At 32.3% G+C, this 24929-nt stretch overlaps 1 protein-coding gene across 3 annotated transcripts; it reads right to left on the bottom strand.

Annotated features, from left to right (window-relative positions):
• Positions 1 to 591: 591 nt before the first annotated feature.
• Positions 592 to 24718, bottom strand: LOC148620718 (meiotic recombination protein REC8 homolog). Of its 3 annotated transcripts, none has more exons than XM_088574462.1 (18): positions 24627 to 24718; positions 22866 to 22931; positions 22324 to 22392; positions 21549 to 21691; positions 20180 to 20258; positions 19357 to 19468; positions 18996 to 19128; positions 17478 to 17560; positions 16195 to 16343; positions 14181 to 14322; positions 13677 to 13829; positions 11757 to 11817; positions 11260 to 11373; positions 8055 to 8158; positions 7165 to 7364; positions 6070 to 6258; positions 3655 to 3764; positions 592 to 2026 (listed from the first exon to the last, which is right to left on the bottom strand). In XM_088574462.1, the coding sequence occupies exons 2-18, from the start codon at positions 22919 to 22921 to the stop codon at positions 1950 to 1952; spliced, it is 1974 nt and encodes a 657-aa protein (XP_088430588.1). In that variant the 5' UTR covers positions 22922 to 22931; positions 24627 to 24718; the 3' UTR covers positions 592 to 1949. The 3 variants fall into 3 exon arrangements, with proteins under 3 accessions (XP_088430588.1, XP_088430590.1, XP_088430589.1); XM_088574464.1 differs by lacking the exon at positions 24627 to 24718 and adding an exon at positions 24574 to 24594; XM_088574463.1 differs by lacking the exon at positions 24627 to 24718 and adding an exon at positions 24444 to 24543.
• Positions 24719 to 24929: the final 211 nt, after the last annotated feature.

The raw sequence follows: 24929 nt of genomic DNA, 5'->3' as shown, positions 1-24929 counted from the left end.
GTTATTGCTAAATAAAGGTGGTCTCTAAAGACAGGGTTGACTGTTTTTCAATAGTATTCCAAAGAGAATAGCTACCACAAAGATGTCAGTTGTATATAGTAATGACCTTTCACAATAAATATTTGTGGTTTTTTCTAAACCCTTGATGATATTTATCTCTGGTATATTTTTATTGGTTACAGGATGGAGGTAAATTTTTTTTAAACATGCAGATCAAGTTTGCTTTGTTTCTCCCCCCTGATGCAAGGTAAAATTATGGACTTTGAATATTTACTGAAAAAAGACTACATGTATTTTTTGCTACTCTTTGTACTTTAGAAATCATATTTACACTGCCCAAAACCATTGTTGTGTCAAACATTTAAACATAGTACAAAATTAAGAAATCTATCAAGCATGGACATGATTCTTAACTGCTCTTGGTTGGACCTGGTAGCCCAGAGGAGCTTTTTGTTTTGCTCTAATGCAACTAATATGGACATGACTAGGAATCAAAATGTGTAACCCTTGCTTGAAACTGAAAGGTGATATGTTTTTGTTTTTTGGGGTTTATTTTTTTTATAAATTTCATTTTTTACACAGAAATAATGCTTAGTACAACATATTTTACTGTTTAATACATGATTTTTAAACATAACAAATTACAAATCATAACAAATAAGTCACTCAAATTATTTTATCCATCATAAAAAAAACATCAGTAATAGCATTAACATTTCTAAACACACCTAAGTCGTGATTTTAAACAAGAAAACATGGCACTCAGGTCTGATTATTATTCAAATGCATTGTAACATCGCAATAAACTAATGTTTAAAACAAGTAACAAGATGATAAATTCAACAATACAAAAAAAGTCATAACAACAGTGTAAAACTAAAAATAAAAACGGTAAAAAATTAACAATATAACAATGGTATGGCAACCATGTTGTACACAACAACTAATTCATTAGGTATACATGATTTGACAATAACAATATCTCTTCTTAATTAATATACCAGATAGCTGCACCATAGCACTATAAACATGCAAATTGTTGTGGGACGTTATTTTCAGGATGTACTGGGTCAAACATTTCACGTAGACGTAATTTTTTCTGTCCAATGTCTTACCATTATGAACAAATTAAACAAGAAAATTGTCCACATGAGAATTATTTTCACGAATGTAACAAAAATTTTCCTGTTAACAGTATTAGCAAACCAAAAATATAAAAATATTCAACAACAAATGATTAAAATTCATTGATTTCTGATCAAATTGTTCTCCTCTTCTATACTTTGACTAGAAAATGTTCCACAAGTTAAAAAATGACTAGCGATGGGTATGAAGGGTCTTACCAAAGGTATCGTGGATTCCTGTGAATTGCATAGCCTATTGGTCTGGGAAAATTATGCAATTACCAAAAATTACAATTTCATCAGAATATATCAATGGATTCTTGTGAATTGCTTTGCCTATTTGTCTGAAAGAATTATGCAATTAACAGAAATTACCATTTCATAGGAGTACATTACTGTGAAAGTACTATTGTTCGTGAGGTACCAATTTTCGTGGTTTTCGTGGGTAGGCAAAACCACAAAATTTGGTTCCAAACGAAAAGGAGATTTCAATTGATGTGTATATCATGAATTCCAGAATCTAGAACTTGAGTTTCTTTCCTTATCCACGAAAATTGGTATTCGCGAATTAAAGTACTTTCACAGTATATTACAATGTTTAGGCATTTCAGAAAGGTATCAATATTGTGTAAATGTAAAGATGAGATGAATTTTCATAAAATATCAAAATTTCCCAAATCTTCACAATTATTTTTCAAGTATTTAAAAGGGAGAAATTAAAAAAAAATAGTTTGCTGCTAATCCACCATCATTATCTGCTATCGTACAAACTATAAAAAAAATCTTTATACAAGCTGAAGTAGCTCCTGATCTTTTAAAAGAATGTTAATAATTTCTCCAGATGTAAATGTCCTTAAATGCTACCTCTTGTTCTGCATTCACCAGTTTATTCTTACAGAGACCTGAAATAGAAGTATTAAATCGATTGTCACAACTCATTATTTAACACCAAGCAATTGCGATCTGATAATTATTCCCACCATAATTCTGAAATGAGGGTCAGTCATGACACTTTGGAATTAAAGTATCAGGCTAGGTATTCATGCAGATTTGGGTTTTTCTGGAGAGAATTTTGTCACCTTCGTTCCTTATTTTGTTTTTGTTTTATTTTTATTTTTTTGTAACTTTTGAAGAAAGGAATGGCAATGGCAGTAACAAGGATTTTTAAAAGAACATATGCACAGGTTATTTTGCATTTTGGCTAAAACTACTGCATGAGCAAGTTAGTAAAGGACAAAAAGTGTATAATGGGTTACAAAACCATTTCTAGTGCAGTAATGCTGTATTAAGAACAACTCATTTTTGCAGCACAGAGAAAAATTTTTTTTTTCTCCCATTCAAATCTTGTGATTAAATGCATGTGACTATTTAACCAGTGGGCAGAGAATAAATTTGTGCAAGAGATTTCCTGTCATTTTACATTTTCAAGTTTTCTACAGATTCTCCTTTTGTCTGTTCTTGATTAAAACTATTTCTCCCCTCTTCATGGTTAAAGAGATGCTGAATTTTGCATGTTTAAAATCTTAATTTTGCCATCAGAGTTGAGAAATAATTTACACCCCTCATTACTGAAGATTCTTTTTCACAACTATCAATAATTCTTTGATAATGTATGTTAAGACGGAAATGTACATAGCATTTTCATGAGCCTGTGCTTGAAAGAAAGAGTATCGTTTGGCTAGATCCTTCGATCTCAGTTTCCGCTGTATGGATGACGTGTTATCTTTGGACAATCCTAGTTTCGGGGATTTGGTGCATTGCATCTACCCAGGAGAACTTGAGATAGAGGATACTACAGACGCTGTGAAGTCAGCCTCATATCTTGACCTACGCTTAGAAATCGATGGTAGAGGAAAACTATTGACAAAACTTTACGACAAACATGATGACTTTTCATTCAGAATTGTCAACTTTTCTTTCATCCGTGGCAACGTCCCTTCAGCTCCTGCATATGGAGTGTTCATATCGCAACTCATGCGTTGTGCCAGAGCTGGCCGAGACTACGCAGACTTTTTGTATTGCGCTAGAACTCTAACCAATAGGCTTCTGGGAACAGGGTTATGTTGCTACAAGATTGAAGTCATCACTACAGAAGTTTTATGGTTGTCATCATGAACTCGTGGATCGTTAAGGTGTATCCATCAGCACCATGAAAACTGATTTATTCAACGGGTCATAGTTTTCCTTTCCTGGTTTGTCTACCCCGGACTTGACTTTTTATGAGCAACTCGGCGGGTGTTTCTAGAAAAGCAGAGGACGCTTACCCTACCGGTGCACCTGGTCCATGCTCACAGTTTTTGGTGGAGTCCAAGTTGCTCATTTACTATTGTTACTTTGTATGTATGATTTTAGTTACTTTATGTTCTTTGTTGTGTATGTCTGTTTTCCATGTCTGGTCTTCGTCCCTGGATTACATTCTTTTGATTACCGTTATAACCTTGGTTCCCTTGATTACTCCTTGACTATTAGAAAAGAGGTGGAATTTCATTCTAGATTAAGATTTATAAATATTCATATACATTCCACATACTAAGTAGATCAGCAAACATGTTAGCTGCCTGAGTTCTATCAAATCTGTCAGGAGGACATAACCTTTGGAAAGTTACTGTTTCATCTTCATTACTGCATCTCCTTATCATTCTGTGAAAAGAGAAAGAAAGCTATTGCATGAAAAGTGAGGTAGTTTTTCCCACAACTCCAACATAGCACTCTATAAGGGGGTGACCATATGATTTCTAAAGGGGGGTTATGTATGGTTAAAAAAATCCAGGATGAACAACTGGGTCGAATAAAAATGCAGGATGCCAGTGATAGAAAAAAAATATATGATTTGGTTTGAAAAAAAATCCAGGACAGGCTAGAATTAAAAATAAAAAGTCAGGACAGAAATTATATTGAAAAAAAAAAATAAAGTACACAAAATTTGATTGTAACCCAATAGAAATCAAATGGTTGCTCCCTAACTCCCATTTCCCATTACCCATATGGCACATGAAATTAAGGCCAGGAAAGTTACATTTGTAAATTTGTATATTACTTTCTACTACAAGATACTTTTCATGAAAAATTTATTTTATATGGTGAAAGTTCTTTCTTTTTCATGGATCAGGCAATAAACACAAATTCGTAGATTTTTGATCTAGTGGTTTTGAAGTTTCCAGTATCCACAGTAATGGGAGTTTCTATCCATTGGGAACCAAATTTCATGGTTTTGCTTATCTACGAAAACTACAAAAATTGGTACACTACAAACATTAGTACATTTGTAATTCCACAGTACTTTATTGTTTTATGATTATACCTGTCTCCTAAGAAAAATATCCTTTTTGGATCTAAGTACGTGTATGATATGTTTTAAAAAAAGAGGAGGTTGCTTATGATATTTACTAGGGAACCAGATTAAGCAGCTAGCAATGAATATTCATAAATAACGGGGCGTGCTAATGTATATGACCTATATAGTGGTGTAACCAGTATCAGTGCCTGAATCAGAAAATGGGTAATGTTCAAAGCTAACAGATCATTTCATGTAAACTTCCTGTTCTCATACAAGCAAGAAACACAGGTAGAACACAAGTGTATGATACTTAAAAGTTACATATTTATCTTGTATGAAGCTAGAACTATGATGCTATGCAAATCATATGCAAATATTAAGTACTGAAATTATGAGTGCAACAAGTCGCTAACAATATTAGCAAGTTAAAAATCATATTGATATTCATTGCTGTGTCCACAGGGTTCACATTTTTAGTATGTGTATAAACACTGCAAAGTTTAATGAACAATAAACGTTCAATTCTTTTTGAGTAACAGATTACATTAAGTAGCTAACATCCACAACAGAAGGTGATGGAAACTGGCTCAGTTCAATATGCTGAACATGTAGGAAAACACTTGTCAAATTTCCCCATAATAGGAGGTGCACATTTTTTTCAATTTCTGTATATATAAACATTGTGCAAACTTTGAATGATATTGGTTCAATATTCACTGATTACACAAAGTTGGTACCCCATAAGTGTGTAAGACAGATGGATGGAGACAAGGCTAGGATAATGTTGAAATAAAAAGGCAGGATTGATATTTTCAAGAAATAAAAAGGCAGATCAAGCAGCAAGAACAACTAGAAATACTGTGAGCAAGCTCACAAAGATAAATGGATTAAATGTAAAATACTTGTTGGATTATCTCCTTTTAGCGTCATCCAACAGTAATTATAGTCCTTATTTCACATCTAGATATGATACCCAACCTTCCTATAAAATTTCATCCAAATCCCTTGATTGGTTTAGGAGAAGTTGTGCTTACAAGGTTTTACCGAGTAAAACCTTTAATTTGGATTGTATTCTTTCAAACACTTCTACATATGATACCCAATTTTTCCTGTAAAATTTCATCCAAATCCCTTCAGCGGCTTAATAGGAGTTGCGCTTACATGGTTTTACCATGTAAAACCCTACATTTGGATTATCTCCCATAGGAAGCACAACAGTAATTATATTACTTCAAGCACATCTTCATATGATACCCAACTTTCCTACAACATTTCATCAAAATCCTTTCAGCGGTTTCGGATGAGTTGAACTTGCATGGTTTGACCATGTAAAACCCTTCATTTGGATTATCTCCCTTAGGAGTCCCCCAGACAGTAATTATATTACTTCATGCACATCTACATATGATACCAAACTTTCCTATAAATTTCATCAAAATCCCTTGAGTAGTTTGGGGGAGTTGTGCTTACAAGAAATATGGACAGGTAGAAGGGAAGAACAGACAGACGGGGTGATTTCTTTATACCCCCATGGATATAAAAAGCAGAACCTTTATTATCAATAAAAAAAACAGAATAGAAAATGTCATCTCAGCCCCACCCATCACCCACTAAAACATCAAGGTTTCACCCTTTCCAAGGATTTAGGACACGATGGTATTTGATTACCTAAGAAGATCTTCAGCTGTTGGTGTTGTCATAACAGGCAGGGGACCAGGTGTAATGGGTATTTCTTTCTCCTCCATCACAGAGGAGAGTTCCTGTAGAACTGACTGGTTCCCTAAAATGTCTTCCATGACTGGTATGTTTACTTCCATCTCCTCACCAGGTATACTACCTCTTGTCCTGGATTTTCTCCTAAAATGGTACAAGTTTTGTTTGTAACATAAATCAATATCTTTCCTTTGTTCTTTTTCCATAATAAATATGAGAGAAAGACCTGGTGTGCTAAAACTAGAAATCTTGTATGATATTGCATGAAAAGTCAAGTCTTCCAATATAAGTAAATTAGAAAACAGCCATGCAATATCCAACCTCATTAACATAAATATTGCACAGGGACAACTCTGCGTCTGACGAAAATGATTCTGCCCTTAAAGAATTGCCATACATTTCTAACATTTTATTTTGACTTACCGCTGAACAAGAGTATGAGCTTCCCATGCCTGTATATTACTAATTGGTCAACTATTGTGTGGTCAATTCATGTAACAAATCATTTATAGCACCACCTTCCTCGTTATCCAAATAGACTTCTCACCCTGTGGGTTCAAAGTCTATTTGAATAACTCATAAGATTGTGCTATAAATATAACAAAAACTTCAAAGAGTTATGATTTTATGTCAATAGTAAAAACTCACATTTTCCTGAGAATATTGCAAATTTGAGCTGGTTCTGGAGAAATTAGCTCTAAAATGACTCAAATAACAAAACTGCAAAGTATCTTTTTTAAGAATTTTTACTAAGCTTCCTGTAGTGTACAAATCACAAACTTTCAACCACAGACAACATATATTAATTTAGTACAAGAGGAATTATACCTGATATAGCACCAGGGACAACTTAAATTGATTTTAAAGAATGTTGGTCCTTACTTGGCATAACACCAGGGACAACTTACCTTGATCTAGAAGAAACCAGGGTAACTTACTTTGATCTTGAAGAAGGTGGGTCCTTACTTTGCATAACACCAGGGACTACTTACCTTGATGCTTAGGAAAGTGGATTCCTTCTTTAATGGCATAACACCAGGGTCAACTTACTTTGATCTTGAAGAAGGTGGGTCCTTGGATTTACTCTGGTCTAATTCTCGACTTTTGTCATGTTCAGATCTGATGCTCTTCTGATGTATAGAGACTGGGGTTTCATCCAATACTCTGCTTCTCTCCATAGAAATGGAGCCATCTCGAGCCACTTCAACTGAGGGCTGCTCTTCCATCATAATGGTCTGTTCAGGTATTGGCTTAGAAATGAAATGAATGTTTTTTATTTTTACTTATAAAGAAATGTGACAACTTTCTTCTTTTTCAAAACTAAATCTATTGTTCACTAAAATGAACTGTTATTTCGATGATCAAAATAAGTTGTTAAATGCACGATTTTAAATGACTAGTTATATCACCAGAAAGTTTATTTACCAATATAAACAAACAAACAAATGCTTTATTGTCAATCATAATGCCCAAAAATGAGCTGAACATATGGCAAGCCAAAGTGGACAAAAATGAGCTGAACAATTAAATATAAATCCAAATGTACATATGATTAACATGATTTGAATGATTTCAGTAACACACAGATATTAAACATAAAAGGATATTATTGTAACATGAAACATTTTGTAATAAAAACCAAGTATGATGACGATAAGTGCAGTGATCCCATTTTACTCAAAACAACTTTTTTAATTAAGAGACAGAGCACATGTTTAAAATGACATATATATATATTTGTGAAATATTTATAAAATATTTAAAACTATTCATACTGGTATAACGATAAATGAAATAACATTTTATATGTTATTCATTTGGTTTTAGATTATATAATGAATGAGTAGTATATTTTTTTGTAAACAATTAACATAATCAAAGAAAAGAATTTAAACAAAAATGTTGTAAACATGTAATAGAAAATTGATAAATAAACGCACTTCAAGCCCTGGCTCTTGCATTAGCATGGGATCTGGTTCCTGTCTTACTGGAGATTCTTGAGGGGCAACCAGTCTTCTCTTACTACGAGTAGGTCTTGATTCCTCTACAATAGAACTTCAATCTTAAAATGTATGTAAAAACTACAAAAATTGTAAGTAAAGCTCACTAAAGGATACCTCCTTCGGCTGTGATAAGTAAGTAGTTGCAGATAAAATGCAACAAAAAGGCCCTGACAACTAAAAGACAGACAGACACCAAGATCACTATATACCTCCAGCTTTCAAAAACAATATATTCAAATTTGATAATCACTCTACAAGCACCTAACAACAAGTATCTTATTATATCCTTCCTCAATGAGTGAGTGGTATGTAGGAATCACCTTTGATGTACGTCTGTCCATCCATTCCAAATTTTTCACATTTATCTGGATTCCTAATGGATGGAAGATTTAAAATTTGTTATTTGGCTTTATATAGATAGGTCAAACATTGTAAGGGATATTGAGTGCTGTACAATATCAACTTCCTGTTTTGTGGGACACTGCCATTTTTCACTGCATGGATTGATAAAGAGAATTTTTGTCACAAAACTAACGCCTCTTGGATTGTTTCCAAATTTAGATTGTGGCCTTGTATAGATGGAGCACATGTTGAAAGTGCATACATGTGATAAGTCTACTGCATTTTCATCTGAAAAGAAGTCTCCTGGAGGAAAACTCTAATCTCACAGATTTTCTTGGCATAGTGTTGACAATCTCAGCCATTACACAAGCTATTTTTTATATTGATCAGGTGACCAACATGTACCTAATATGCAGCTATGACATTTGACACAGTTGGTGGATTTTGACAGCCACAATCAGCTGATTAACTAATTAAAGGTGTGAAATGAGGTGAAATGTAATTGCCCTAATTGAAATAGGTAGTTTGAATAAACAATTTAGTTTTGAAGAAGGACTAGCAGTCAGAAGCAACATTTTCCCTCTGATGAAGTTTCATTGATCAAAAAGACAACAGACATGTCAAAATATCAACAGAAATTTGGTTATAGAGATTTTTCGTACTATCAGACTGACTTGGAGGAAATCAGAGAGCAGACCATTGACTTTCATTTAACGCCTCACAAGGACTTGCCTACCCACTAACTATTCTGGATTAATTTTACGTTGAAATGAATATTGGGCTGACACGAAATTTGTCAGTAATGGAAAAGACAGATTCCATATGCTCTCTGAATTGGCATTGATTGTATTGACTTTGACACACAGCAATACTGATTCAGAGAGGTCATAATCCATTTTGAGGAAAATTGAGAATGACTCTAGAGGGAATCTGTCAAATTCAATTATGAATCAGAGTATTATAACCTTCAGCCATCAAAGATTCTATTGTCAAATGCTATAAAAGCATAAAAACTGACTCACTGAAACACAGTAACAAGTACAGATTATTCTCCATTGTTGTTTAATTAAACTGTGTATGAGTTTTCCGTGATAAATACTATTGTGTTAGATTTGAAAGTATATTTTATGCACAATATGGTACTAAATTATGTTGTTAAAAATCTCCCTGATGCTACTCCAAATCTTCCTGATTCTTGAGCAAAATCTTCCTGTTCTGAATAAGAACCTTATAACATGTATGTAAGTGATTTTGGATGCTGTTTGCTATAGGAGAGTTTGCCAATCTCATTAGTGATGTCATATTCACTAATTTGCATATCATTAAGTGTCAAATTGGTAGGCAAATAAACAACTAAATAAACAGTTGTCAATTTTATGATTAGAATCCCAATTTTCAAAACTTTATAACTTTGTATTTTAAATCCAAGTTTGGTTCTGTAAAGTATTTCATTTAGATAAAATAATTTGTATTTTGTATATGAAATTATAACTCTTTTACTTGAAAAATAAATTTGTAATGATATTTATTTGTAAATCTCTATTTTCATATAAAATTATAGTTAAAATCTTATGCTTATATAGTCTAATTACTGAATATTTATTTTAAAATTCCATGGATAAAAAGTATTTTATTTGCCATTTTTGGAACCAAAGGAATTTTTCAATTATCTTAAAAAATGAAAAAGTTATGATTTAAAGCTGATGCCCCATGCCACTCACTGGATTTTTTGCCAACCAAAACCAAATCACAGGTAAGTGATGACATCACAAAGAACTCTCCTATTTACTTTCTGTATGAGTAGCAAGACAACATGTGCAACTTCATGTTAAATCAGAAAGCACAAAAACTTTAATGTAAATTGTGACAAGGGAAGGGAGATAACTCAAATTCTAATTTTCCAATTTGGCTTAAAAAAAATATATGCCAGGTTCTCAGGCCCGCTGCATTCCTAAAAACCCTCCCACATCTGTGATTTTTATTATGGTAAAATCAGGAAATTTTCATATCCAGTCCGGAATCAACTTTTAAATATTTAATGGAATCGTCTGCATGCTTGACAGAAAGGTTAAAAAATATGATGCGAATGAGGCTGTTATTGAACATTGATCATTAAAAACGAAAGTTTGTCTTGTGGCGGTGAGATGGCTCTTATTTCTTGCCACATCTCATATTCCAGTAAAGTTTTCATGCCATGGAGTATTTTATTTAACTTCTAAACATTCTGTACGTTTACAGTATTGTTCAATGCAATGAAATTTCTCAAAAAAAAAGGAAACTTGCTCCTGATAAAAAAAAAGCCTCCCTCCCACATCAATTTTTTTTTAAAAAAAGGCCTGAGAACCCAGTCTTCTTGGTTAACTTTTTCAGACAGAAGCAATTCAGACTTCCAAAGTTACAAAAATTGGAAATCTGAATGATTTTTCAGTGGCCCGAAAAAAATTTGAAATTATATGAAAACATTTTTTTTTAAGTCCTAAATCATCTGAATCTATTCTAGTAATAAGTATATCCTGTTATAATGAAATTACATAACAACAAACAACAGAACACTACAACACCCCAAAACTTTTTGGAAGTCCATCAGGCTTCCTAACAACATAATTTTAAGGGCCCAAGGCAGATTTTAGGGGCCTGGTGGCCCAGGCCCCTGTCTAGATTCTAAGACTGAGAACCTAGACATTTTTTTTTGTATGGCCTGAACAAATATCATTTTACAAATTGCATTGCCATATTTTTAGGATTTGTTTTGATTCTATCATTGATGTAATAAAACTTGGAACTGAAAATAAACTTTTACCCAGTAGGTTAGGCACACTCCATGCTGGCTGTTCAATATCTGATTCAGTCTCTAGTAACCCATACACAGCATTTCTTCTCCACAGCTGCAACAGTCTCGGATTTCTGTTTAAACCTATAAAGAGAAATAACAGTAATATTTAAAAAGGTTGTTTTCTATCAAATTAGAAAAATCTAGGAAGTTTTGGAAGGGTTGAATTTAGAAATTATAATATTCTTGTATAAAAAAAAATATTTAGTGCGTATTTTTTAAAGTTTAATATCCACCACTACAGTCATCCTAAATATGAAAAAAATCTGAATTTATTGTCAAATGACTGACTCACAAAAACTACCATCTCCACTAAACTTCAAAGAAAAAATTCCTTTTGGGCCTTAAAAAATCTTACTCAATTGCAAAGTGTTCTAAAAGTGGCAAAACAGCAAAACATTTGAATTTAAATTTTAGTAAACCCCCAGCCCAAGATATACCATATTAATAAAACAATTAGTACATACCAGATTGACCAGGATTGTTGAATAAATCTTGAATTGATGAACTTTTCATGTCAGGTAAAACCTTTAACAGACATAATAACAGGGTAGTTAATTCGAAAGAGTGAATAATCAAAATAAGTTTTAATATGAGTGCCAATAAACACCTAGATTTAATAAGTTAATGACCACGCCCATGATCAAATACAAGGCCACCTGTAACAAATCACGTGACCTCCGTAGTAAAGAATTCTGATATTTCGGGGCCAATTTTTGGCTTACTATAAATATTTGAGATGTTCAAAATAATGTTCCAAATGCAAAATTTGAAAAAAAATTGTGTACTTACACTTTAATGCATTCTTGGCGCAAGTGATTATAATTTGGTTATTCACGGTGACCAAGTGATTTTTATTATATATTTTTATATATTTTCTCCATAATCGTTTGCTATTTTCAACATAAATTTAAAATTTTGTGATCAGTGGATAGATATTCATGTTGTGATGTTTTGGTGGGAAAAAGTCCAACAGTGAAATTACAAGATTTATTTCAATGCAAATTATGGACATTTTTACACATGATACATTCAATAAATCGCAGCTATCTGTATAATAACATCAAAGATACAACTGGAGGAGGAGTGTACCATATCAAACAAAGTGACAGAATCTTTTGATGAATAAACAAAAACTAAACAGTAATTTAGAATAACATTTAGTTGCTAGGGATACCCAAAATCGCTTATGATGTATGTCTAGACTTGCCTTCCCCTTCCTGATGAAAATAATAAGGTGCACTCTACGACAAAGTAATTTGAGATAAAAAATAGTAAGGTTCAGTTTTTTGCTGCCAAAATCTGATTTTATGGACAGAAACCACTATTTCGGTTGTTGAATATCAATAAAATGAATTTAAACATACTTTTTAATTCAAGTTGTTTCTTGGCAGGAGCATCATTATTTTCTTTAAATTAACATTTCTACATAGTTTCATTTCATTTTGACTATTGGTACAATAGTAACAGAGCGGAACTGAACCAAAACAAATATGAAAATCAGAAAATTTCTGCAGTCAAATATGAAATCCATCCATCGATTTTTTTCATATCATTTCAGTGAAAAATGGCATGATCCCACCAAACCGGAAGTCTATATGGAGAGCACCCAAAATGGCTCACAATGTATAAAACCATATATCAAATTTAAAATCAATCCATCCATTGGATGCCCAGATTAATGCAATGGACTTTGGAGGGATGGAATGATGGACCAACAGACAAGGTAAGGTGGTTCCAACATACCACCAACCTGCTGAGTGGGGGTATAACAGGGTTTTAACTTCATAATATTGGCTTGGTAGCCCACAGCTTAAATTTTGGTAGTCATAATGTATATTTCTTTACAACCATAGTAGAAATTATAGTAGCCCACATTAAATTTAAGGGGCCATTGGGGAGTGGGTCTCTGTTAAATTTCAAACCTTATATAATATTACTTAATATTCTTTTCCTTCAGCATTCAATGAAAAAGGGATGAAAAATTTGAGACAAAGAAAAACAAAGGAGTTGTAATATTCACAGTTAAAGGCTATAAAATGCTAGCAATGCAAACCTAAAGCGGTGACAAGTTTACAGTTGAATACATTGATTAAATTTTGTTGGTAATAAATAAAAATACCATAACTTGTAATTTGATTTTAGTATTATTCTTCCTAGTATTATTTTTTAAACCAGAAACCCTTTCTACCTAATATTTTATAAAAATGCTTCTTTACCCAAAATTTAAAAGAATCCCTTCTCAATCAAATTTGTTTCAAAATCTTAGACATTATGGTTCCAAGTCACTTTATTCTCTTTCATAAACCTAGCAAGAGGCAATTTTGACAAAAAAAAAACAATATGGTACACAAAAAAAAATTTTTTAAGGCAATATAAATGCTTACAAAAGGTCGGATTATATCATCTCTATTTCTGAAACATTCTTTGAGTTGGTCTTTATGTATCTGAGTTTGTTGGTCAATACAAAGATGTCTCCTTTTTCTCTGTCTCCTTGGGCTGGGTGGTACCGGTGAAAGTTGCAGAATGAAGCTTGCCCTCTGCAACATACAAATTAACATTAAATTACTAGTATGAGTACAATGAATATACCAATGCTCTAAAAGTACACACCAAAAAAAGATAACTGTATATTCAGTAATTATAGTGAGCTTTTTCTTAATTACAAAAAATGCAACACAGCCATCTTCGCAATAATTAATTTTTGTGTCTTTTGCTATCATTGTAGTAGAATTTTAATTCGACATTTGCAGCTATATAACGGTATGGATTTAGTGTCACAAAAATAAAAAAACACATGATGGTTAAAAAATGACAAAAACATAAAAATTAATACACAGTTAAGTCATAGTAGTTGATTTACATCTACAAGTACAAATATATTTCCTCACATTTCTCCTTGGTCTTTGAGCAGGTTCCTCTACTAGTGGGGCAGGTGTGATACCAGGTGACAGGACCCTCTCCCTTCTCTCGGGCACACTTGATTTATCTGGTCTCATCATAGGAGTTCTTTCTTTAGGAGATAGCATTCCACTGTAAAGAGATCAGTATTTTTACAGCTACAGTCAAACTTCAATAGCTCGAACTCCATGGGACCATTGAAATGTGTTCGAGTTATCGGGGGTTCGAGAAATTGAAGTTCGTATATTTCCGGATTTCTTTCGTTGCCGGTCCGAGTTTGACTTTATCGTTAGAAATTGCTTACTTTGTCCGAAGTTGTGTTAGTTCGTGGATCTTTTTCATTCGCTTTCGGAAGATTATGTTAATTTGTGGACATTAAAAATGCTGTGTTTTCTTTTAAAAATGTCCAGAGTGCGGGTTCATTGGTTAATAATTTGTTTTCATCCGATTTTCTTTCATGCTTTCATCATACTGACTTCGGAACATTCTCGAACTTCAATCAGTTTTATCAAAACTACCTAATTAGTGATGACTTAAATATTACCTGTAATTAACTAAAATGACACTGATTAATGATAGGGTTTCAGTTTTTCACACCTTTTATTACCCAAGCTGACAAAATGGCTGATGAGTTCGAGTTAGTGAGGTTTATTCTCTGAGATTTATTACCAAACGGACCGACTAGTCAGTTCGAGTTTTCGAGAAATCAAATTTCAAGAAATCCAAGGTTATTTATATTGATTATATAAGAGAAAATTTTGGTACTTTGAATTGTGTTCGAGAAATCCCGGGTGTTTGAGCCATCCGAGTTCAAGCGAGTGAAGTTCGACTGTATATTGTTTTCATTTTTGAATTATTATCTGATGTTTTGATGTCTGATCCCCTCTCTATTTTCTTAATTAGTACAATGCTCCCCAAATCACACACACACTTTGATCCCCTTCCTATGCTGCTGCAAAAGGTAACTGCCAACTATTATCGTCCAAAAGAATAAACTTAAGTATCAGTCTCTGTAAGAATCAGACAGTGGATAAAACATGGTATGAAACCATCATTTTGATAGTATAACCAGGCTTTCAAATGACTTTTTGTAAAAAATGAGAGCTATTTTTAGGGCCAAATTCTTAAAAAATAAGGGCTAAATTCTAGATTGTTAGGGCTTTTAACACAAAAATAAGGGATGACACTCTTTCTTTTTCAATTATAATACTAAAAGAAAAAACAAGTTACTTACTACTGGCTAAAGACAACAATATAAAAGCTATTTACAAACCCAGAAGATCATTTCAGTGGCCATCAACAGTTGTATTCAGCATGCCAGTTCGACCATTAGAAGTTGAACTAGTATGGGTCCAAAGAATGCTGTGAATTAACTGCTAATGACCACCAAAATGTCTTCTGAGGTGTTTATTTGATCACAATATTCATTTTCTGAAAGTATACTAAGCTAGATTCCATTAATACAAACAATATAAAGGGAAATTACTATTTAAAAATTTCCAAATTTGAAAAAATAAGGAATTTCTCAACAAAAATGGGCTATTTTAGAATTCTTCTCCTTTTATTTAATAGGAAAATTATGGCTGCTTTTGAAAAATAAGGAATATAAGGAAAATAAGGGCCCGCTTGAAAGCCTGTATAATTTGACTATTTGCACCATCAGAATCAAGGGAAAAAGCAGGATTTTCCATATCATGTTGCTGCATTGAGTTATAATTTTATTGAAATGCACTGAAAATGAAAATTTCAAGGACAAAAACCTATTTTTTCTAATATTCTATTGAAAAATTTCTGGGCAAAGCCAGTGATGGAGAGATCAAATAATGGTCTTTTCAAATAGAGAAAGTATCCTTGAGTGATATTATATTGTCAGATCGATGGGGTTTTGACATGCATGTTTCTGATTTTTCCCATTTTGTCTGATTCTTACAAACACTTACTCTAATAATTAATTTGTAACAAGAACAGTGTATTGAAGTGATAGTCATTCCTTAATGTACTTACTGTGCAAGATCTAACTGTTGTTCCTCATACTGGGGTACTTTGATTGGGGACAGATACTTTCCCATTTGCAGCTCTCCTGGTAGGGGCTCTTCTAAGATACTTTCTACCTGTTTTCCATCAAAGTTTGGCAAGTCATGTTCTGGTGGTATCTGTAATTAACAATTGCATTTTTGTTTAAAATGTTAAGAATTCTTCAAACTTAAAACAGATTCATTTTGCTTAAAAAAAATTCAATGGTCAATTGAGAAGCCATGAAACAATTGATTTTGCTTCACATATAACATGATACACTAGCTTAATGTATACGAAATGGATTATGTGATTCTAAAGCCTTCCTCATCTCATTTCTCTTTTGGGTGCTTCATTATAAAAAAAAAATCAATGAAAAAGCACCTTCATCAATTCTTTTTATATGGAAACAGGTGAAAAAATGCCTCCCTCATCGGTTTTCATAAAACTAATTTGAGAACCAAGATATTAACTTTAAAGAGCCTTAATAGGTATCATGTTCGTGAATTCATATGAATATTGGCAATTAAGAGGTAAAAGTGTGTCTTTTATTAGATTTAACATTCAATCATACAATCATCCAGTATTAATTATAGTCAATATTTAACCAATAATTTAAAAAATAATAATGATAAAAACTTAACTTTTGAGCCACCAAACACCCAGTGCCTTACAATATTTCGAAAGACTGGTTATAATCAAGCCATACTAAAAGACTAAGTCCTAAACATCATACCCTTTTCAAGTTTTGCTTTCAGTCTTACAGACAGTGAATAAAATAATCTACTGCACATGTTGACTAAACTGGTCACCTTGTGTAAATGGTTCATAGTTATAGTAGTATAGAACAAATTTTCAGTAACCAGGATACCATTTCTGCTGGATTATAATGAAAGTCCAGATAGAAAGTTCATGAGATGATTCACATCTCATTATATTAGAAAAAGTACAAAATGTTCCTGGCGGCACCAAAACAACTTAACTGCTTATGACATGATAAAATCACAAGCTTTTCATTGGTGTTACCATGGAAGTAAAGAATATTTTCAGACTGAAGCATTTAGTAATCTCCAGATATTATAAAAAAAAAAAGTACTTTTTTTTGCATTTAAAAGAAATGTATTAACCATATATTTAGGATTTCATACTTTTACAGGTTACACTTGCCCTGCTATATTAAACCAGTAAATAACTTGACATACTTGAATGTCTTAACATACCTGAATATCTTAATATACCTGAATGTCTTAACAAACCTGAATGTCTTAATATACCTGAATGTCTTGAAACAGTGTCATATCAATTTCAGGAATAGTAATCTCCTCTTTGCTGGCAACAGTGTGGGGTGAAGCAGTATCTACAAAAGTTAATGCTTAATTTTTATTATTTATAATCATAACCACCACAATGTCATGAAATCTTCTTAATTGTGATCTTGAAATTTTTTACAATATTAAAAACTGTCTATGGTTATAAAATAATAATAATATAATACGTGACAAAATCTGTATCTCATGAGGTATCATCCAAAGAGATCTATATCAACTCGAGAGCCTCTGGCCAGAGGGCTGATATTGATTGAGGGTGATATAGATTTTGCCATGTAATATACACTTTAGTATGCATTTGAATGAGAGAGTATTACAGTATACATACAGGAAACTGTTTGAGAGAGCATGTTACAAAAATGATAGAGAATTCCCAGTAGGTGTGTGATAAAGTTTCAGTCATGCCATAAAGGGTGTGATAAAGGTTAGCCATGTGATACAGGGGTGTGATAAAGGGTAACATCACAATGTTTGATATAGGTGAAACATTAAAGATTTTATCCAATATTCAAAATACTTAATTACTTTTAAAGGAGAAGACCATGTTATTATGCTAGTCATAAATGTCGAAACTAATCTGTTAAAAGTTCATGAAAATTAAATTGAAACAATGAAAATTTCCTTTTCTTAACTAATTAATTGTGATTTATAAATAGGGAATTTGAATTTCCTGCACTTACGGGCGCCACCATGATGGGTTGAGCTATGACTTCACGAAGTCGGTTTGTAAAGTGAAAGTAAATAGGTAATTGATTACAATGTCCGTTGAAATCGCAACTTTGGGGCTTTTCCAATACAATTCAACCCAAAATAAACAGAAGAAGAGATTGAGGCACAACATGTAAGCAAATGTCAGACAACTTTGACGAACAATGGGATTTGCAGCTATAGAAAACTAGAGTATGTCTGAGGAAAATCTAACAGCTACTTCCAAGGAATGTTCGTGTTGCCGTAAAAAAACCTTTTAGAATATTTCTCTTTTATTTTTCAAATAATCATAAGCTTGACAAGACAACATGTTTCAGTGATTAGATAAACAGGACCGTAGAAATTTTACGAAATATTATTTGTTTACATATTATTTGCAGTGCTTGTATCAATATTAAACCGACTTAGTGACTACACAAGGCAATCAGAAGCTATTGGTAAAAATCAATAAAGTCTTCCTTCAGATAGGTGAGTTCTGTAAGATGGCTATCCACTTATATTTCAAAGATTTCGAACTTTGCATAGCCTTGAGCATTTTTATAAAAGCGCATTTTTCATTAAAAGTTATTTATTTTTGTTTGCGTGGGTACGATTTATCATAAGAGCCCAACTTGATGAAAAGGTGGTCTTTTTCTTTAAATATATGATAAAATTCTGTAATCAACGTTTCCATTTCCAACTATAAAATAATTGATATTTTCAATACTTCATACTAAATTTCATGATTACAGACAAAACATTGACACAAATTTAGACCTGGTTTTAGTATAGGTTCTGTAATGACTATAGGAGGTGTAGCTGGCAGACCAGTTTGTTGGACAACTTTCATGGCAGGACTCATCACCGGAGATCTGGGTATAGACAGACTAGATTCAACTCTCCATGTCTCCTACAAAAAATTTTATACAGAATAATTGTCAACTAAAAAGTCAAGGAAATGTTCAAAGTGAACCCGTTAAAAATTGCCACAACTTTTCAATTCAATCATTTTACAGAATGCAAATTATCAAATATATCTAAGGTAGATAACTCATGCTTTAAAAGAAATGTAAATTACCAGTAAGAAATATTGGAAAATATGAAAACACAATTAATGTTAAAATTAAAAAGACTTTACTAGGTTAGGTAGTTGAGGGGATCTCAGTAAGTCTCCACTTTCCATATGAAGTGTTCCAAACCATGGATTTTCTGCACATAAGTCATCAAAATCTATGGTTATTTGTTCAGGTCTGCAACAACAAAATCATGATGTAAGGGTAAGATATACAGCATGAAAAAAATTGTGATAACTTAGATGAATCGGTTCTCTAAAGCAAATGAATCCATCCCTAAATTTTGGCATTTTAAATTTAAGTCTCTGAAACAAAAAAAATTGGAACTAATAAAATACAATAGATAAGAGTCTTACATCAGTGCATACAATTGTCCAAAAAATTATACAAGTCCTTAAAGGCAAGCTTGAGTTATTGAGTTAGTGTATGATGCAGGTATGTTACAGATGACAGAGTATAACAGAGTAGACAGAGTGGACAGTGCACCATGATGCTACCAAAAAGTTGACTTTTCAAAATGCATATTTAAAGAGTTCCCAAGAATTTATTTCTGTACACACATCACGTAAAAGCAGGCACTGATTCAGTATGGTAAATCCAGTATATTTTCTACTGATGGAAAAATATATAACAAAATACATTAGGCCAAATAAAATTATACCTATGTTTCCTGTTACCCGATCAACTTATTTTTAAGTTAACAAACAACAAATAAAGTACCATCAAACAACCAGACATTTTACAGATAGTAGTCAATTTTCAGTTTCCACAAAGTCCAGGTGGTTAATTTGGGAAAAAATAAGCAAATAAAATAAAATAAAATTCTGACCTACTACTTTTTTTCGGACATGTAACAGGAAACAGAGTTGCAATTTTATTTGGCCTTACCTGCTGATTGCCTTCATGTCAATTTCATCCAGAGTAGCTACAGCAATTCTCATTTTACAGAAAAAGCTGGTTACATCATCTGTAAATAACATAACAAGAATTTCATGCTCTTTAGAATTTTAATCTCTAGAAAAAAAGGTTGTTAGTGAGTAGTATTTTTCATCTTTTACTTTTTCTCATAATTGCAATTTTGAAGGAATGCATAGTTTCATTTCATTTTTAAGGCTAATAAAATATATTTCAGAAAATATATGAAAGACTCCAAATTCTTTTCAACTTTTGAAACCTAACAGTATATAGATTTCAATTGGAAAGATTAATTGTGAAATTGACATTTTTTGTTCAATTTTCACCTTTTAGCATATCACATGAAAAAGTAAATAATTTGAGAATAATCTAAAATAATATAACAAATGCACTGCATACATCTTAGGCTAGTAAGTTGCATTAACATTAATCTAAAAAGACAAAGTACAATGTAATAATTTTCATGAGTTATCTCCCATTATCATTCTTTCTTGAAAACCAAAGATTATGTCATTAATGAAAATTAGAGAAAAAAGTAGAAACAGAGAATGTGTCAACTAAACAACAATGCTAGCAAATTTTGGAAAAAGCAATGGATTTATCAACCACATAGTATATCTTTTTTCTTCATTGTTGATAATTTGAATTCAATGTTTCTGATATTTTCTTCACTTCTTTGATGTTTTCCACCATTCAGGCAATGCAGGATTTTGATTACTTAAATATTATCCAAAAAATCTTAAGAAAACAGTAATAGGTAAACATTAAATTGTTCAGGCAAAAAAATGTTTGTTGTGCATACTATACTTACCAGTGATCGAATTTAAGGGGAAATACTTGCTAAATGCAAGTTGAAATTCAATTTTGCTAGTAGAAATTATTTGTACTTGCTAAAATTTGCCAGTGGAATTCTATACTTCTTATGGGTAAAGTCCAGAAATAACTCAAAAAACATAAATTTAGCGAGTGTTAATTTTCAGTACTTGCTAAATTTAGCAAGTGGAACAAATTCTGAAATTCAATCCCCGATACTTACTCAACTAACACAGCTTGTATGTGCTTGCACAGATTAGTGATAAAATAAGGAGTATTTGTGTGGTAATTTCATTTGGAAAAAGCAATGGATTTATAAACCACATAGTACATCTTTCTTCTTCAATGTTGATAATTTGAATTCAATAACCACCTAGTAACCTATAAGAGAAGAGTCAGAAGGCAACACTCAACACAGATATTTTTAACTATGGCCTGATAATCTAGGATTCAGACTGCAGCAAACGACAAAGATATTTTGAACTTGGCCTTATCTATGTCATTTCATCTTCCAATAAGAATGTCTTACCAAGTAGGTAATCATTTTGTCTTTTATAAATCCTAATCACTCCATACATAAGTTGTGATGATAAGTATAAGGAGAATCTAGGGTGTCCAGTACCATGTCTCTTTGGCAATATTCTGACCAAAATGTAGTCCAGGATATCATCACTGAAAGTATAATATTTAGTTGTTTTATTTTTTTTAAAGAGTAGCTTTTCCTACTTTTCCTGAAAGCATATTTTAAATGTATGCAATAATTGACATCAATACACAAATAAAGGGATAGAAATCAAACTTAAAATTTTCCTTTATGAAACTTTTGTAGCCAATCTAATGGCCATGGATACCTTTAACTTTAATCATTCAGTTGATGTTAGAACTGTGTTAGACAATATGACTGAAGAATATTGAGTACACAAGCTGCCAAAATTGCCTAAAATGGCCATTTCATTTTTTTCTTAATTTACAAAAAAAAAAGATGCACAATATTGTCAAAATTGCTTTAAAATGGATGTTATAAAGATTTTTAAAATTGCCATGTATAAAATATTTAATATTTGAATTTGAGTCCTTGTGATAGACATAATCAGGCACAGGCTGACTCATAAGTATGCCAACAATAAGTTTTTGATCACTATACCAAAACCATAACTTAGGCTAGTAAAAAATCCCACAATTGGGTCTGATTATGAAAAGATTGTATAAATTTTTATTAGAGATGGCAATTAAAAAAAAGTGACAGGCTGTATGTATCAATAACATATATCATAAAGTATACAATCAAAATGTAAATTTCTAACCATGCTCTTCTAACATTGACTGCAAAAAAGTCTCTTCTCTTTAACTGGTCAATCTTTGTTGCTGCAAGCCTAAAAAAATTCAAAGAAGTGAAAATATACATGTATAAACCAATATTGTTATTCACGGCTATCAAAAAAAATTCTAGATTCTCATCCAAGATTTTTCAAAAAATTTATTCTAGATTTGTTTATAAATATAAGTAAAAAATGCTGTCAATCTGAATGAAATTGACCTAGATTGGGGGAAAAAAATCAAAATAAATTTTTTTGGGAATGGTGAAAATTTGGGACGGGAGGGGATGGGAATCTATTTTTCATTTTGGCCCAAACAGAAATGTAGCAATTGTTAAAAATTAACAAAAGCAGTTAAATCAATAAAACAATAATATCTAAGATAAACTTTTTCAACTACTGTCACTGAGGCCAAGGATTCATAAAGGGGTAATTCCATGCTATTAGTAGTTCTTTTTGCCAATACCATGCACAAATTGAACAAAATTTTCCCACTGGATCTGCCCCTGAAGGTCTGTAGCATATCTTACCACACTGTTCCAAACTTTCCACCTCTTCTTTGTAAAATGCCTTGATGGTAGAACATTGTTTTCAATCTGTAACAAGAACTGACAGATGAAAAAAAACAAAAACCAAAAGGAAATGAAGATTTGAAATACAGAAACTTTTTTCAGTTAAATGGTTAAACTACATCATCATTGTAGCAGTTGCTCCCTTTTACATGTACATTTTGTAGATTTAAATACCCATGCAGTTCCATTCAAGTGGTAGACTAGAGGCTGAGCATTGACTTACTGTACCATGATTACTAGGTTCTTGCTTGGAACTTTTATAATAATGAACTCTCAAGTACATCATTTGATTTTTGTAATGACTGATCACAACTTAATTTTCCAAATGCATCAAATTGAATCCAAAAAAGCACATTAGTAAGAAAATATGATGTTCAGAGTTATAGTCCGAAGTTAGAAAATCTGTAAAATTAGTGTATTTGAGTTGTGCCAAGAAATCATGTCAGGGGTCACTGGGAAGGAAGGACACTCATATAATAGTGATAAGAGTGTCTGTCCATCCTTCCTTCCTTTCTTACTTCCACCCTTCTGTGCTTCTTCCCTTCAGTTACAGAAAGGCCTGAAAGGGGTACCAATCTCTTTTCTGTTACTCCTACACCACTGAATTGAATTTAATGAAACTTTTCTATCTCATATACCACTGAATACAATTCAATGAAACTTTCACAGAATGTTTATCACATAATCAATTTGGAGGTTTCACAGTCTGCACAACATAGAATTTATCATTTGTGAATAGGGACAATGGGGTACCATCCAGGGGCAAATAGGGAATTGAATAATGAGGTGGGCGCACTGAATGATCAGGCTTTCGCCTAAGGCCTGTGATCACTCTTTGCCATCTCTTATCTGTTACTTCTCCTACATCATTGAATAGAATTCAATGAAACTCTATCAGAATTTTTATTTCATACTACAGATGACTTTCACATTCACTTCTATTCTGGAAAAGTTTTTCAATTATATTGAGGTCAAATGGGGTCAGCATGCGTAAGATAGGATGACATTGCAATGGGAACCAAGGGAACAGAAACCTGATTTGATTACTATCAGGAATTTTTAAATGATACATATATTGTAAACATATTGATTTTCTAGGTTGCTAATTTTCGTGGATTCTGTCAAATGTACATATTCTAGGGTATCAATTTCTTCATGGTTTCAAACTGTGAAAAAAAAAGATCAATAGTGTCAAAAATCAATTTTGTGGGTACAGTATTCCACCACGTAAATGGTGAAAAACTAAGGCCTTTACAGTATTGTAGAAGCTTTTCTGCTATTTTAATGTTCAGAGATGTATTTCCACATAACTACATTTTGTATTACTCTTCTTTTAGTTTTGAATCTGATATCCTTTCTATGTCCATAGCATAAACCGTAATCTAGTTACCAACAGATTCTGTGTAAATGGCAAATGTAAAAGTCGTCCATTGAGCACTTCATATTTTAGGTTTGATCCTCCTCAATTTGGAGGTCGAAGGATGCATATGTTTTTAAATGGGGAGTGGTAGTATCAAGTTAATGAGCAATGCTTACAGTTTTTCTTTTAAAAAATCTGACGTTTATGCCCAAAGGCTGAAAACCAGAATAAAAATTAGCCTTCCAAAGGCAAAGGTTGTTTATAACTTGAACTTGTTTTGGATATTGTTTGGCATTGTCGTCTTACAAGAAAGATTCATATTATGAAACAAGATTGATTAAAACCAAACAAATGATTGCCTTGCCACTAGTGGACAGTACTGTTCTATCCTCTATCAATTTCCGGTTTGAATTTCCCGCTTTTTAAACATTCCAATTGGCGCCTATAATTAGCGACAAGAGTCGACATAAAGTGACAACAGGGAGTGTAATTAAAAGTTCCTGGTGACAAGAGTGTGATTTTTGTTTTTTTGTTTTTGTTTGTTTTTGTTTTTTTTTTTTTGTTTTTTAGTTTGTTTTGTTTTTGTTTTTGTTTTTGCTAAATTTATATTAAAATTCATTACCCTTGTTCATATTATAATATTTATTCTGAATAAACTTCGA

Source organism: Perna viridis, chromosome 3, assembly GCF_037379345.1.
Source record: "Perna viridis isolate PV_CMFRI_1.1 ecotype Kerala chromosome 3, ASM3737934v1, whole genome shotgun sequence".
Lineage (NCBI taxonomy): Eukaryota > Metazoa > Mollusca > Bivalvia > Mytilida > Mytilidae > Perna > Perna viridis.
The sequence above is the reverse complement of the archived record's forward strand: the minus strand, read 5'-3'. Positions and strand labels throughout refer to the sequence as shown.

What these genes read in the sequence shown, in the direction of transcription:
- LOC148620718 (XM_088574462.1), bottom strand. Translation starts at nt 22,921, where the DNA reads ATGTTCTACCATCAAGGCATTTTACAAAGAAGAGGTGGAAAGTTTGGA. An exon ending in GGAAAGTTTGGAACAGTGTG is followed by an intron (nt 22,393 to 22,865) that starts GTAAGATATGCT and finishes GAATTTTTTTAG; the next exon opens with GCTTGCAGCAACAAAGATTG. An exon ending in GAGTGTGCCTAACCTACTGG is followed by an intron (nt 8,159 to 11,259) that starts GTAAAAGTTTAT and finishes GTTCTATTGTAG; the next exon opens with AGGAATCAAGACCTACTCGT.